Source organism: Cebus imitator, unplaced genomic scaffold (assembly GCF_001604975.1).
Source record: "Cebus imitator isolate Cc_AM_T3 unplaced genomic scaffold, Cebus_imitator-1.0 Scaffold111, whole genome shotgun sequence".
Lineage (NCBI taxonomy): Eukaryota > Metazoa > Chordata > Mammalia > Primates > Cebidae > Cebus > Cebus imitator.
Genome location: NW_016107426.1, coordinates 363706 through 378090, shown reverse-complemented (window position 1 = coordinate 378090; position 14385 = coordinate 363706). Strand labels below are relative to the sequence as shown.

Below are 14385 nucleotides of genomic sequence, written 5' to 3'. Positions count from 1 at the left end.
TGGGCAAATAAGTGAATATCTTGTGGATAATGAGAGCCAGCTTTCTACTCTCAGAAAACACAGTTAAAATTACAGAAAGGGCAGATCTGATTGAACCCTGAGATGCTGCTTTGGAACTGAGGTAACAGTAAGAACTCAGCTGTTTTTTTAAACATACGTGTAGGTAGGTAGGTAAGTACATAGATAGAGATAAAACATATAGATGAGCCTGGACTGAAGTGCGTATGGAAGTGTGGGGGTGTGTGCCTGTGTACATATATGACTACACATGCATATATGCATACATACATGAACACGCGTGTGTGTATAAATTGCTAGCGTTGTCTGCTGAGACAGTCTAGAAGCAATGGCATCCTAGCAGCAACCAACAACTACACAGCCCAGATACCGGCTGTAAAATAGCATTCTCCAAAAAAGGAACACGGATCTGGAGAAATGTCTGATTCCAAGGCAGGAGCAAAGCACACGATGAGCTTGGAGCATCCTTTGCCCTTAAACAGCGAACGACGGGGACATGTTAAAAAGACACGGGAACCAGAAGTAAACAAATGAATACACGGGGGAGAAGGGAAAGCGCTTCCTTTCTGTAGAAAAAGGGAACCGAGCAAAGCATTCTGCAGCTCGCGGGGCGGGGAAGGCAGGGGCCCGGCGGCGGGACGACGCCCTGCGGGCGCGGGACCGGAAGCCGAAGCCCCCGGCTAGCGGCCGCCGTCCCTCCTCCCGCTGGAGCCGCGTTCCCCCGCACCTGCCACTGCCGCGCCCCCACGCACCGCTCCGCGCCGCTTTTCGCCCCGTCACCTTGGCAACAGCAGCGGGCTCAGGCAGTGCCGCCACCGGTGTCTCGCCGCCGCGGGCAGCACTGACGCTGCAGAGGCCGCCGCCATGTCCCCGGGGCCCGGCCGCTAGTTGAAGCGCGGCTGCGTCTCCGCCGCCCGCATCACCGCCGTTCGGTGTGAAAGCCTCTTGTCCTCCTCTGGCCACCGTCCAGGTCTGAACCAGGAAACGAGCCAATCCCAGTGAGCCATTCGGGCGGGGGCGTCCCTGTGGAAACGTCTCGGCGGCGCTCTGCCAGTCGGGCTGGTGCCCGCGGGGTGAGGTCCCGGCCCCGGGGACCCTCGGGGTCTGCGCCTACGCCGGGGTGGTGTTGGGGGCTGGGAGGATCTGCTTTGTCCCCAGCCTTCCTGGGCCCTGGGTGTCCCGCTCGCTGTTTCCGTGCGTGAACCGCAAGGGCCCACCCTGTCGCGGGCTCCAGGGCTGGAAACCCTCCTCTTGACCTTTGATCTTTAGAGAACCGAGGTGAAGAAGCAGGGCGGGACACCGTCGTGGGATACAAAGCAGTGGAGAACAAAACAATGCAAAATTGTGTAACGTTTTCAAAATGTAAAAAAAAAAATGCATTAGGAAATCCTTTTAACCGTCTCAAAACTGAAATTACTGAATATCTTAAAAATGGAAAAAAAAAAAAAAAAGCACTGCATATTAGTACCTGTGGGATATACCAATGCAGTGCTTTTAAAAATCAAAATAAAAGTAACTTGAAAACATTAGCAAGGTAAACCTAAGAAAAACAGAAAGAAGGAATTCGTAAGAATAAAAGAAGAAAATAAATTAGAAAATAGAAATGGGAGTGAGAATACTGATAAGCAAAAGATTTGAAAAAGACAACAATAGGGTGGTTGGCTAACCTAATCCAGAAAGAAAGAGGAGCACAATCAAAATACAAAGTGATAAAGGGGAGATAACCATAGATACAGAAAAACTTAAAAGAATTGCATGATCAGTCAGTTTGATGTAATAAATCTGAAAACTTGAATGAGATGGACAAGATTTCAAGAAAATATAATTTACCAAAACATTCCAGAGACAGAAATTCTAAATAGATTACCGTAGAAGAAATTGATGATGTCGGAGACCTGCATTTCCCATAGCTGAATCCACAAAAGCACCAGGCCCAAAATATTCCATAGGAAAATTCTACTGTGAAAATTTGAGGAACAGAGAGTTGGTTGCTATTGATTCTGTCTTAAGCACAGGAAAAAAAGGGAAACATTTCAAATTCTATTTATGAAGTGAGCATAACACTTATACCAAAATCTCACAAAACACACATGCAGCATATACACATATACCAACCATAGAAATTCTTACTCATGAATATTACTGGAAAAATGCTAAATCAAATAAAAAATATCATAAAGTCTCTCTATCTCACTAGAAATAGAAGGGTACAGTGGCTTGTGCCTGTAGTTCTAGCTACTTGGGAGGCTGAAGACGGAGGATCGCTTGAGCCCAGGGGTTAGAAGCCAGCCTGGGCAACATAGTGAGACCTCCTGTCTCTAAAAAGCATTGCAAAGAAAAAAAAATTTGGCATCTTCAAGATGCAAAAAAGGTGTATGATAAAATTCAACATACATTCTTGATTTTTAAAAAAATCTTCAAAAATTTAGCAAATGATGTTGACACAACTAGGTGGCCATCTAGAAAGAATAAAGTTGGATCCCAACTCAACTCATACCTCACATCAAAATAAGTTCCAGATAAAGAGTACAGTGTACAGATTATTTTGTTACCCAGGTAATAAGTATAGTAACTGGTAGGTCTTTTTTTTTTTTTTTTTTTTGAGATGGAGTCTTGCTCTGTTACCGAGGCTGGAGTACAGTGGTGCGATCTCGGCTCACTGCAACCCCCGCCTCCCAGGTTCAAGCCATTCTGCCTCAGCCTCCCAGGTAGCTGAGACTACAGGCATGCACCACCATGCCTGGCTAATTTTGTTGTATTTTTTGTAGAGATGGAGTTTCATCATGCTGGCCAGGCTGGTCTTGAACTACTGATGTCAAGTGATCTGCCCACCTCAGCCTCCCAAAGTGCTGGGATTACAGATGTGAGCCACTGCACCTGGCCGCCCCTGGTAGGTAGTTTTTCTGTTCTCTCCTTTTTCCCACCATTTGCCCTCAAGTAGGCCCTGATGTCTGTTCCCCTCTTTGTGTCCATGCGTTCTCATTGTTTAGCTCCCATTTATAAGTGAGAACATGTGGTATTTGGTTTTTTGTTCCCGTGTTAGTTTGGATACTTCAGCTCCATGCATGTTGCTTCAGAAGGCATGCTCTCATTCTTTTTTATGGCTGTGTGGTTTTTTATGGTGTATATGTACCATATATTCTTTATCCAGTTTACTATTGATGGCCATTTAGCTTGAGTCCCTTTCTTTGCTGTTGTGAATAGTGTTGTAATAAACATACAGGTGAATGTGTCTTTGTGGCAGAATGATTTATATTACTTTGGGTATATCCACAATAATGGGATTACTGTGTTGAATGGTAATTCTGATTTAAGTTATTTCAGAAATTGCCACACTGCTTTCCACAGTGGCTGAACTAATTTACATCCCTACCAGCAGTGTATAAGCATTCCCATTTTAACCCCTTGATTCCTGGACCCATGAATCCTGCCAGTGGGAAAAAGAATATCATATTTTGAATGTTAATTCAGAGCATATGCATATCTTGCCCCAGGCCTGCAAAGTATCCCCAACTCGCTGGTGCTATAACTGAGTCTTCAAGAAGCCATTCCACTGTTCTATCAAGCCAGCTGCTCCAGGATGGTGGGGAATGTAAGATCAGTACATTCTATGCTGGTGGGTCATTACACACTTTATTTGCTGTTAAGTGAGTTCCTTGATGAGAAGCAATGCTGTGTGGAATACAGTGGCAGTAGATGAGGCATTCTTTAAGTCCAGAGATGGCAGTTTTAGCAGAAGCATTGTGTGCATGGAAGGCGGATCTGTATTGAGAGTGTCTGTTCCAGAAATTAAAAACCGCTGCTGCCCCTTCCAGGATGGAAGTAGTCCAGTATGATCAAGCTGCACCAGGTAGCTGGTTGATCTCTTCAGGGAATGGTACCTTATCAGTGTTGGTCTCTGCTGCTGGCAGATTGGGCACTCTGCCAATTGCAGGTTGGGTGAATGGAAGTGCATGTTGCTCAGGTCATGATTACTCTCTGTCTCTTTCACCACGGCCACTTTGTTCTTGAGCCCATTGGGCAATGATAGGAGTGGCTGAGGAAAGAGGCTGGTTCATATCCACAAAACAAGTTATTTACTTGACTATTAAAATCCTCTGCTATCACCCTTCTGTGAGCTTTCACATGGGACACAAATATCTTCACATTTTTGCCTATTCAGAGAGGTCTATCCATATACCTTTTCTCCAAATTTCCTTGCCTCTTTAATCATGTTCCTTCCAAGTTTCTGACCATTCAGCCAGACCATTGGCTACAGCTCATAAATTGGTATATAATCACATGTCTGTACATTTCTCCTTCAAGACAAAGTGAACAACCTTGTGTACTGCTTGAAGTTCCGCCCACTGGAGTTGGGGGGCAGATTTCCCTTCACTACTCTCCTTCAAGAATATCTCAAAAGGTGATGCAGAGCTGCATTTGTCCACTTTCAGGTGGCGCCTGCATATCGTGCTGCATCTGTAAACCAGGCCCAAGTTTTCTCTTCCTGTCAACTGATCATAGGGAGCGTCACGTGAGGTCATATGTGGAGGCTGGGAGAGAGGAGAGAGTGTAGCAGGGTACAGTGAGCATTGGAGCCCTTCTTGTAACTCACCTGTGCCTTCAGAGCTTGGGCCTGATCACATATGTGTCACTTTCATTTGGTGTTGGAGTGCTGCTGTTCATGCCCAGCTGCATGGCTTGGTGGGTCAGATAACACCTCACTGATGTTGCTCAGCTCAGGCTGGATGGTTACTTGGTTGTCCATGGTTAAGCACTGAGTCAGTAGCATGCCAAGAGCCATTTCTCAAAACAAGTGGAGTTTCTTGTAGAGAGTGGCCCTGCTCTGCTGAAAACATTCTAAGGGCCTGTACTGCAATTCACATAGGCGCCTGCCAGAGCCTCCACACAGCATCCCTGTCGGCTGTTGACATTTCAAGCACCATTTGGATCCTCCAAATCACGCGGCTCAAGTGGCAGAGAGGCTTGCACAGCAGCCTGGACCTGCGGCAGAGCCTTCTCTTATTCTGGGCCCCACTCCAAACGAGCAGCTTTTCAGGTCACTTGGTGGAGGAGTTGGAGTAACACACCCAAACGAGGAATATGTTGCCTTTGAAATCCAAAAAGGCCCACTAGGTGTTGTGCCTCTTTTTTTGGTTGTGGGCCAGATGTGACAACTTATTCTTTACCTTAGAAGGGATATTGGGCCGGGCATGGTGGCTCACAGCTGTAATCCCAGCACTTTGGGAGGCCAAGGTGGGCAAATCATGAGGTCAGGAGATCGAGACCGTCCTGGGCAACATGGTGAAACCCTGTCTCTACTAAAATGCAAAAAATCTAGCTGGGCGTGGTAGCGTGCACCTGTAGTCCCAGCTACTCGGGAGGCTGAGGCAGGGGAATTACTTGAACCCGGGAGGCAGAGGTTGCAGTGAGCCAAGATTGTGCCACTGCACTCCAGACTGGGTGACACAGTGAGGCTCTGTGTCAAAGAAAAAAAAAAGAAGGGATATCTTGGCATGCTCTACACTACTGGACCTATAGAAACTTCACTGGTGTGTGCATGTTCTCACTCATAAGTGGGTATTGAACAATGGGAACACACAGACACAGGGAGGGGAACATTGCACACCGGGGCCTGGGGAGTGGGGGCCTAGGGGAGGAATAGCATTAGGAGAAATACCTAATGTCGATGACAGGGCAATGGATGCAGCAGATCACCACCATGGCACGTGTATACCTATACAAACCTGCAGGATCTGCACATGTGCCCCAGAACTTAAAGTATAGTAAATAAATTTTACAAAGGCACCAATCCCATTCATGAGGGTTCTACCATTATGACCAAATCACACCCCAAAACCTCCACCTCCAATTCCTATCACTTTGGGGTTATGATTTCAACATATGAATCTTGGAAAGACACAAACATTCAGACTATAGCAAACTTCAGTGACCACCTGATCTCCATTAGCCCCTATTTTGACTGGTGGGTCACAGTGATGTTTTTGGTGTCCTGGAATTAGTGCCAGTTCAGAGTCCTGTAATCCCCCCAAAAGCCTCATTATTTCCTCTGTACAGCTACCTTAGTAAACTGCTACAGGTCCTTTGGGGGAGGCTGGGAGAAAGATTAACAGTATAAAATTTTGGCTGATAAGGGGTTCTTTCCTAAAGGGGACCCAATTTGATCTTCATTCAAGGGGTTCTGGGACTGTAAACTGACTCAAATCCTGGAATTAAATGAGGGCTTATGACTCTCCATGTTAAGATTCAAGTTAGACTTTTGTTCCCTTGACCTAGAAAACTTTCTGCTGATACAAATCAAGTAAGAATTAAGTAGGCCTCCTATCAATTCTACTTTTTGAAAGATCATGATCAACTAGCAAATGCTGAGGCCTGCAGGAGTCAGACGGTTTCAGGTTCTGCTTTGACCCTGCCGTCCCTGTGGTAATCACATTCACCTCACCTTTGATGACCGAGTACTCCCCTTGGTCCCTGCCACCCTGAGATCCAATTATTCCTGTGGCATTTCAGTTTTCCAACCCGGTGACTGTACTTGCCACTGTAAGACCTGGCCTGCAGAAAAGAATGATCACAGAGCTCTTCAAGAATGCCAGGGCTACCCTCAGATATTCCTCACAGTTGTGGTGAAAGGGTATCTCTTGTACCCTGCCGAGTGGGTGAGTAGGTCTTAAATGATGAATCTGCTGCAACAATCCGATCTCCCCAAGCCTTTGAATCCCTTCCTCTACATTACGCCAAGGCAGGTCAGGAATTTCTAACTCACTTTGGGGATTACGATTTCAACATATAAACCTATGTAGAATGCATGAGCCACCTTTTTGTCCAGGCGTCCGCCAACCAACGAAACAGACTGTTCGAATTCCTTCTAACTCAGCTGCAATGTTAAAGGCAGAATCTCTGCTTTGTGGGCCATTCTCAATAAATTCAGCTTGACCAACTTTATGTTCTTTATGTCAATATCTCATGCCCTTAATTCCATTACCACATATGTTCCCCAGATTGTGTCTGTATAAATTAGAAAACTTGAGAAGTTCTTTTGAAGCATAGTATTCCCCTGCGCTTTGTAACTCACCTTTGGAGCCTGCTGGGACTTGAGTTTAGTTACAGGTCTAGAAGCAAAGAAGGGTGGTGTGGGTGGATCCTGAAGAGAATCTGCATTGTCTTGCAAAGGCAACTGACCCAGGGGAGGCCATCACGGTTTCCTCTGGCAATGCAGGATTAATCCCCTCAGATGGCGGTGAGGAGGATACTTGTACTGGCAAAGAAGACTCCTAAGAATTTCAGGGCAAAATGTCCTCAGCTCCATCAGGGCCTTCCCATGTGTCCTCATTCCTGCTTTCGGGATCCCATTCTTCCCAATGTGATCACTTTAAAAGTAGAACTTTTCAAGATTGGGAATTCAATGTGTGCTGTAATTAAGTCACTCGTGGGATGAGAGAAAACCACACAGGGAAACACACGGGAAGAGAGCGAGGCAGGTGCAGAGGTAGAGGCAGATGTGCAGCCCACCTCCACGTGCGCGCATGCGTGCACACTCCACCCCTACGCCAGGGTGGCAGGCTGATTTCAGACCACGTGTGCACATGCGCGCACACTCCACTCCGATGCCAGGGTGGCAGACTGATTTCAGAAAACAAAAAGATGGCAGTGGAATGGCTGTTAGGATGGCGTGAGCTCATGTAACATGTCACTACTTAGGTCTGTCTATTGGAGTAAGTAGGATCTTTTCCAAGATCTTTTCAGTCTCCGGCACCAACTGGGTGTCCGGCAATTCAATTCAAATGTATTTTAACTATCTGGAGTTAGAATAGACACCACAGGCTAAGGGCACAGTCCCATAAGACTGCCCCTTAATTCAGACACCAATTACAAATCCTTAGCCTTCCATACTTCCGGTTGGCTATAAATATAGAGGTCCCCTGGCTTCCTCCTCTAGCTTAGTCATTTGCTAGAATGACTGATAGAACTCAGGAAAGTGCTTTACTTATCATCACCAGTTTACTACAAGGGATACAACTCAGGAAAACCAAATGGAAGAGGTACGTAGGGCAAAGTATGGGAGGTCATGGTACGCAAAGCTGCTGTGCCCTCTCTAGGTGTACCACCTTCCTGGCACTGGATGCGTTCACCAATTCAGAAGCTCACAGACACCATCATTTAGGGATTTATTATTATTATTTTTTTGAGACAGAGTCTCATTTTGTCACACAGGCTGGAGGGCAGTGGTGTGATCTCAGATCACTGCAGCCTCAGCCTCCTGGGTTCAATAGATTCTCCCTCCTCAGCCCCCCAAGTAGTTGAAACTACAGGCGTGTGGCCACCATGCCTGGCTAATTTTTTGATTTTTTTTTTAAAGATGGGGTTTCGCCATGTTACCTGGCTAGTCTTAAATTCCTGAGCTCAACAGATCTGCCTTCCTTGTCCTTCCAAAGTGCTGGGATTTATAGGCATGAGCCACGTGTCTGGCCTCATTTAGGGATTTTTACGGAGGCTCTGCTCTGTAAGCACGATTGATTAAATCGTTGGCCCTTGTTGTTAACCTCCAGCACTTTTCCCCTTCCTAGAGGCTAGGGGATAAGGCCGAGAGTTCCAACCTTCTACAAAGGCTTAGTCTTTCTGGTGACCAGGCTGTGTTCTGAAGCTATCTAGGGATCTGCTAAGAGTCTCTTCATTAGAACAAAAGACACTCTTATCACATTATCAATCAGGAAATTCCTGAGCTTTAGGAGCTATATGCCAGGACCTTGGGGCAAAGACCAAATCTCTTCCCCACGGCACAATCATACTAAGATTTGCAATCCCCATAACACAATCATACTAAGATTTGCAATCTAAGTTTGAAGAGCGATAGTCTAGGCCAGTGGTGCTCAAAGGGTAATCCCAGGACTTCAGTACCATCAGTTTTCCTGGGGACTTGTTAGAAATGAAGATTCTTGAGTACCATTCCAGGCTACTAAATCAGAATCCTGGAGGTGGGGCCCAGAAATCTGTGTTTTAGTAAAAATGACTTCTATTCCCACGTGATGCTGCTAAAGTTTAAGAACCGCAGATGTAGATAAAACTGGGGGCCTTTCTGGTGCCCAGGAATCTCCACCCTCACCTGTGGCACCAGGAGCTGAGGAGGCTGGAGTGCCAGCCACTCACTGCTCTCCAAGGTAGGTCCTTTGTCATTCCTTTGTCAGAGGCTGCACTGACCGTTCACCCATGGGGAGGTGGCACCTACAGGGAGGTGGAGCTTGGGCAATTCTTTCTGAAAGGCAGAGAATGGTCTAGGTTTTTACTACACAGTTTGGTCCTTTACAGTGGCACCTGCAAATGAGGCAGGGTGCTGTGTGAGGCCTCAATGGTGTTCGTAAAATGTCTAACGCCATGCTAGACGTAGAACAGTCACTTGCTATATGGCGGTGGTAGTTGCTGTACCTGATACTGCCTGTCACAACCATAACAGATGTTCAGTAGATAGGAGTGATTGTTAATTGGTTCACGGGAGAAGGAAGCAGGCTTTTCCAGCTTGTTTCTCTGATTTTGCCAGCCAAGATGTCTTAGTGTGTTTTGTGCTGCTGTAACAGAAAACCATGGACTGGGCAATTGATAGTGAACAGAAATTGCTTTGGCTCATGGTTTAGGGGTTGGGAGTTCTAAGATTGAGGGGCTGCACCTGGTGAGAGCCTTCATGCTGCATCATAACATGGTGGAAGGCATCACAGGGGTGACAGGAAGAGAAACGGGGACCAAACGCATCCTTTTATCAGGATCTCGCCAGGATTATTCCTAGATAATGGCATAATCCATTCATGAGGGTGGAGCCCTCATGACCTAATTGCCTCTTAAAGGTCCTCTTTCTCAATGCTGTTGCATTGAGGATCCAACACATGAACTTTCGGGAACACATTCAAACCACAGCACAAATAGGCATAATACAAGAGATCATAATTAGGAAGGAGAAAAGCAGGCAGGGAAGGTGGGAGGGTGGAAAGGAAGAAGACAGAAAAGATGTCAGTATTCACAAAAGAAAGAGACAATGACCATTTTCTTGGAAGAACAAGGAAGGTTTGGGCTATTGAACACTATGTGGTCATTTCTTCTTTTTTTTTTTTTTTTTTTTTTTTTTTTTTTTGGTTTTTTTTTTTTTTTTTTTTTTTTTTTTTTTTTTGAGATGGAGTCTCACTCTGTTGCCCAGGCTGGAGTGCAATGGCTGATCTCAGCTCACTGCATCCTCTGCCTCCTGGGTTCAAGCAATTCTCCTGCCTCAGCCTCCCAAGTAGTTGTGATTACAGGTGCCCACCACTGCACTTGGCTAATTTTTGTATTTTTAGTAACGACAGGGTTTCGCCATGTTGGCCAGGCTGGTTTCAAACTCCTGACCTCAGGTGATCCACCCTCCTTGGCCTCCCAAAGTGCTGGGATTACAGGCATGAGCCATTGCACCCAGCTGGTCATTTCTTCTTAATTCTACTTATAGGATTTCAGAGCTGGAAAATGGAAGTTGGAGGTCACAGAGCTACCCCCTTACTGCCCAGGGGAAGCAGTGAAGGCCCTGAGAGAGCAAGTGTTAGAGATTACAGCAGAATTAGTTTCCAAGGATAGGCACTGCCTGCTACATCTCAGCATAACATGAACTCAGTTATCTGACATGGAAACCTTTGAAGACTGTGAAAGTACCAAAGATGTGACCAGGACTCTGGGTGTGATTTATTTCCTTTCTATCTCTTTCTTTTTGTTCTCATTCTTATTTGTAAGCTCCTCCTCCCTCTGTTCTTTTCTCCATTCCTTCTCTTCTTTCTTTTCATGATTCTCATCCATAAGGACCTGGCCTAAGCCAGGAAGCTGAGGTTACCGGATCTTCGAAGTGGCTCCGATACTCCCAGCCCAGCGTATCCCACGTCATTGTCATCTTTACAAGGTGTTGGTTTCTGCTGACCAAAACTCACAATTGGCTCTGACTGGGCACCAGGTTCTGACTACTCTCAATAGGAAACGTCATTTGGTTCCTTGAAAATACTTGTGATCCTTGAATAGCCAGAAACCACCATGGAAATATAATTCGAAAGCTGCCTCCCCTCCTGTGGTTCTTTAACCCTTTTTTTCTGAGATGGAGTCTCACTCTGTTGCCAGGCTGGAGTGCAATGGCCCGATTTTGGCTCACTGCAACCTCTGCCTCCCATTCAAGCTGTTCTCCTGCCTCAGCCTCCCGAGTAGCTGGGATTACAGGTGCGTGCCACCATACCCAGCTAATTTTTGTATTTTTAGTAGAGACGGTGTTACACTGTGTTGGCCAGGCTGGTGTTCAACTCCTGACCTCGTGATTCGCGCACCTAAGCCTCCCAAAGTGCTGAGATTACAGGGGTGGGCCACCACGTCCGGCCTTCTAACCCTTTTTTGAATCTGTTGCAAAACGTGGCTGTGAAAATGGTTGCTCTGTGGCTGGGGATGATGGCTCACGCAGGTCATCTCAGCACTCTGGGAGGCAGAAGCAGACGGGTCGCTTAGCCCAGGAGTTCGAGACCAGCCTCGGCAACATGGTGAAACCCCATCTCTAAAAAAAATAAAAAAAGGAAAGAAAAAATCCTTACTCTGCTTTGCAGGCAGAATGCAAAGTGCACAACTTCACAGGGGGAAGAACCTTTCTACAAATCTCATGTCACAGATAAACGTCATTTCTCAACCATAGCCCACACTTGTTACAGAAAGCATTAAAAAATGTCCTCAACCCCCTGGGATGGGTGGCTACTCCTAGAAATTGGATCCAGGGTGTTCACAGCTTGGCTTTTTACATATAGAAGAGGAAAGAGATGGCTGAGAACATCCGCATGGGTGGTCCCAGCACTCTGCCGGCTGAGTATTCAGGGACTCCAGCTGTAGAAAGGATTGGGGGACAACCTGACCGAATTCGCATTTGCTCAGGCGTTTCCCGTGGAGCTCTGCTGAACTGGGGTTAGCCTTTTGCTACCAGTCAGAAAGTGTCTGGGCCCACCTAGGGAAACCACGGGATAATGAGCTAATGGGGAGGAGGACCGGCATGGAGGATGCACTACAGCCTCTCCAGAAGGTGGCACTGGCGCGCCCAACTGGTGATAGACGGAGCGGTGGCAAGGGCGCAGCTGCACCAAGGAAGAGGCCCGCGCAGGGGAGCCGCCAGCGCCCAAGCGTGCCCAGCTTTGTCGGAGCGCAGCCCGCGCGCCGGGCTCCAGCGCAGGTGCGGCCAGCGGAGGCCAAGAACCGCAAGGGACAACCCCAGTGGGGGGGGGGGGGGGGGGGGAGGGGGGGAGAGAAAGCAGGGCGGGAAACACACGCCAGCCGCGCCCAGGTCAGGAGCTGGGGCCTGCAGCGGGGCCTCACCCAGCCTCGCGCCCCGGGTCCTGCGGGATGGCAGCACCTCTCAGGGTCAGTCCACTTCTCTCCGTGACTCTTCCGCAGACACCGCGCAGGGAAGAAGGAAGGGATGAGACCCGGCCGGCGCGCGTCTGGGGATCCCAACCCCGGTGCGGCTGGAGCGCCTCCGTAGCTGCCTCCCCGTCCCACAGTTCCGAGGAAGGACCGTGAGTAGCCCCCACCCCGGGGGCTGGAGCGCGGGCTCCCCGCAGGGAAAGGGGCTCCACGTTCCCGACCCCAAAACGGGCGGCCCTTGGGCGCGTGCGCGCCTCCGCGAGAGCCCCCAGCTGCCCCCGCGGGCGGGAAGAGGTGGGCGCCGGGGCGTGGGGGGCGTGGAGCGTCGGGCGTCGGGAGGCCCCCGTGGGGCGTCGGGGGGCGGGGGGCGTGGAGGGCTTGGGGCGTCGGGGGGCGTGAGGCGTGCTGCGCCGGGGCGTGGGGGCCGTGGGGCGTGCGGCCGTGGGGCGGGCGGCGCCGAGGAGCCGCTACCACCTGCAGCCGTCCCTGCGCGCTGCGGGCCCTCCCTCACCCCCCAGTCCCGGGAGGCGGCGCCGGAGACCCAGCGGCCGGGACCGCGAATCTAGAGTCTGCGGCGCTCGCCTGGCCAGACTGGCGACTCGCATCGTTTTGCAGAGCGGTCGCTCCCCTCCCGGTCCAGCTGGGACGCTAGGAAAGCGTCAGACTCGGTCTGTCACGGGAGCCCGCGCGTGGCGTGGCGTGGGAGAGCTGGGCTCGGCGGCGAGGGACTTGTTTCGCGCCTGGAGAGGCTGGAAGAGGGCGCGGGCGGAGCATCGTCGGGCGGGGATGCCGTGAAAACATCACCACAGCAGCGGCAGACACAGTTTGGCGTTGTTTGTACGGAGTGGATTTTCAGTGACGTGCGGTCTTGCTTAAGAGAAGAAATGCCACCCCAGGAGCTCAGCCGGCGACTGGCCGCAGTGAACACGCATGTCGGTAAATGAAGCTTTCATTTTTCCTGCGTTGTATGCGTGGCGGGTGGGGACCTGGTCTCTGGGCTGTGTCTGGGCCTCGCCGCTCTGTGTCAAGCCTGCGGCGCCCAGCGAGGGGCATCCTGGGGCGCGCCACTGGTGGGGGTTGGGGGTCGGAGGCCGGCGCTATCGCCAGGTGGTTGCCTAGTCCGCTGAGCCCCAAGCCCAGGGCTGCTGGGCTGTTAGCATCCGTCAGCTGCTTAGCTCGGGAGTGGAGGGAGTGGGAAGTTACGTTCCGGTTTTGGGGTTACTGAGAAAGGAGAGGACATAAGAGGAACGAATACCGGTGCATTCGGTAGAAATGACTGCCACGCCACTGACGGCTTGTGTATGAGAAGGTGCAGGAAGAGGCAGGTTTCATGGGAGGGCCCTGCGCATCCGGGCCCCAGGCCTGTTACTGTGCGGCCTGGAGGGGTCAGGACGCCCCTGATGATCCCCTTGAGAAACCTCTGCAAGCCAGAGAGGCTGAGCAATTTTAATCCTCTTCCCTGAGTTGAAAAGAGGAGCAAAACATGTGTTCCTTACTCCTGAAATAAGGGTTGTGATGGACCATCAGGCCCCACAGACTAAGGGGAGAGGACATCGAGAGCGTTCCCAATCAGCTTTTTCTTAGCACTTTCCTCCCCTACGCCTTCCCTGGACCTCCCTCAATAAAGACGTACATTCAGTTTCAGAACCTTTGGATGTGGGCGACCGGAATTATGGGGATCATTTTCCCTCTTGCTGACTGCACTTAGAGGTCCTCCCGTGAATGCAAATCAGCTTTTATTGATAAAGCCATGAACTATTTGCCTTCATTTTCTACACGTTTGTTAAAGCTGCTTTCTTGGTATCTGCATGTTAAGTGTTGCCCCATAGCCGGGCGTAGTGGCGCATGCCTGTAGTCCCAGCAACTCGGGAGGCTGAGGCAGGAGAATCGCTTGAACCCGAGAGGCGGAGGCTGCAGTGAGCCGAGATCACCTCACTGCACTCCAGCCTGAGCAACAAGAGTGAAACTCTGTCTCCAAAA

The 14385-nt window shown here is 49.4% G+C and overlaps 1 protein-coding gene across 1 annotated transcript in view; it reads left to right on the top strand.

Moving 5' to 3' along the window:
- The first annotated feature begins 12037 nt into the window (after positions 1 to 12037).
- MCF2L2 (MCF.2 cell line derived transforming sequence-like 2) overlaps positions 12038 to 14385 on the top strand; it is a 235861-nt gene continuing 233513 nt past the window's right edge. Inside the window, exons 1-3 of the mRNA XM_037741919.1 lie at positions 12038 to 12255; positions 12467 to 12699; positions 13021 to 13341. Of these exons, the coding sequence (XP_037597847.1) occupies positions 12038 to 12255; positions 12467 to 12699; positions 13021 to 13341 (772 nt within the window). The remainder of the gene's footprint in view (positions 12256 to 12466; positions 12700 to 13020; positions 13342 to 14385) is intronic.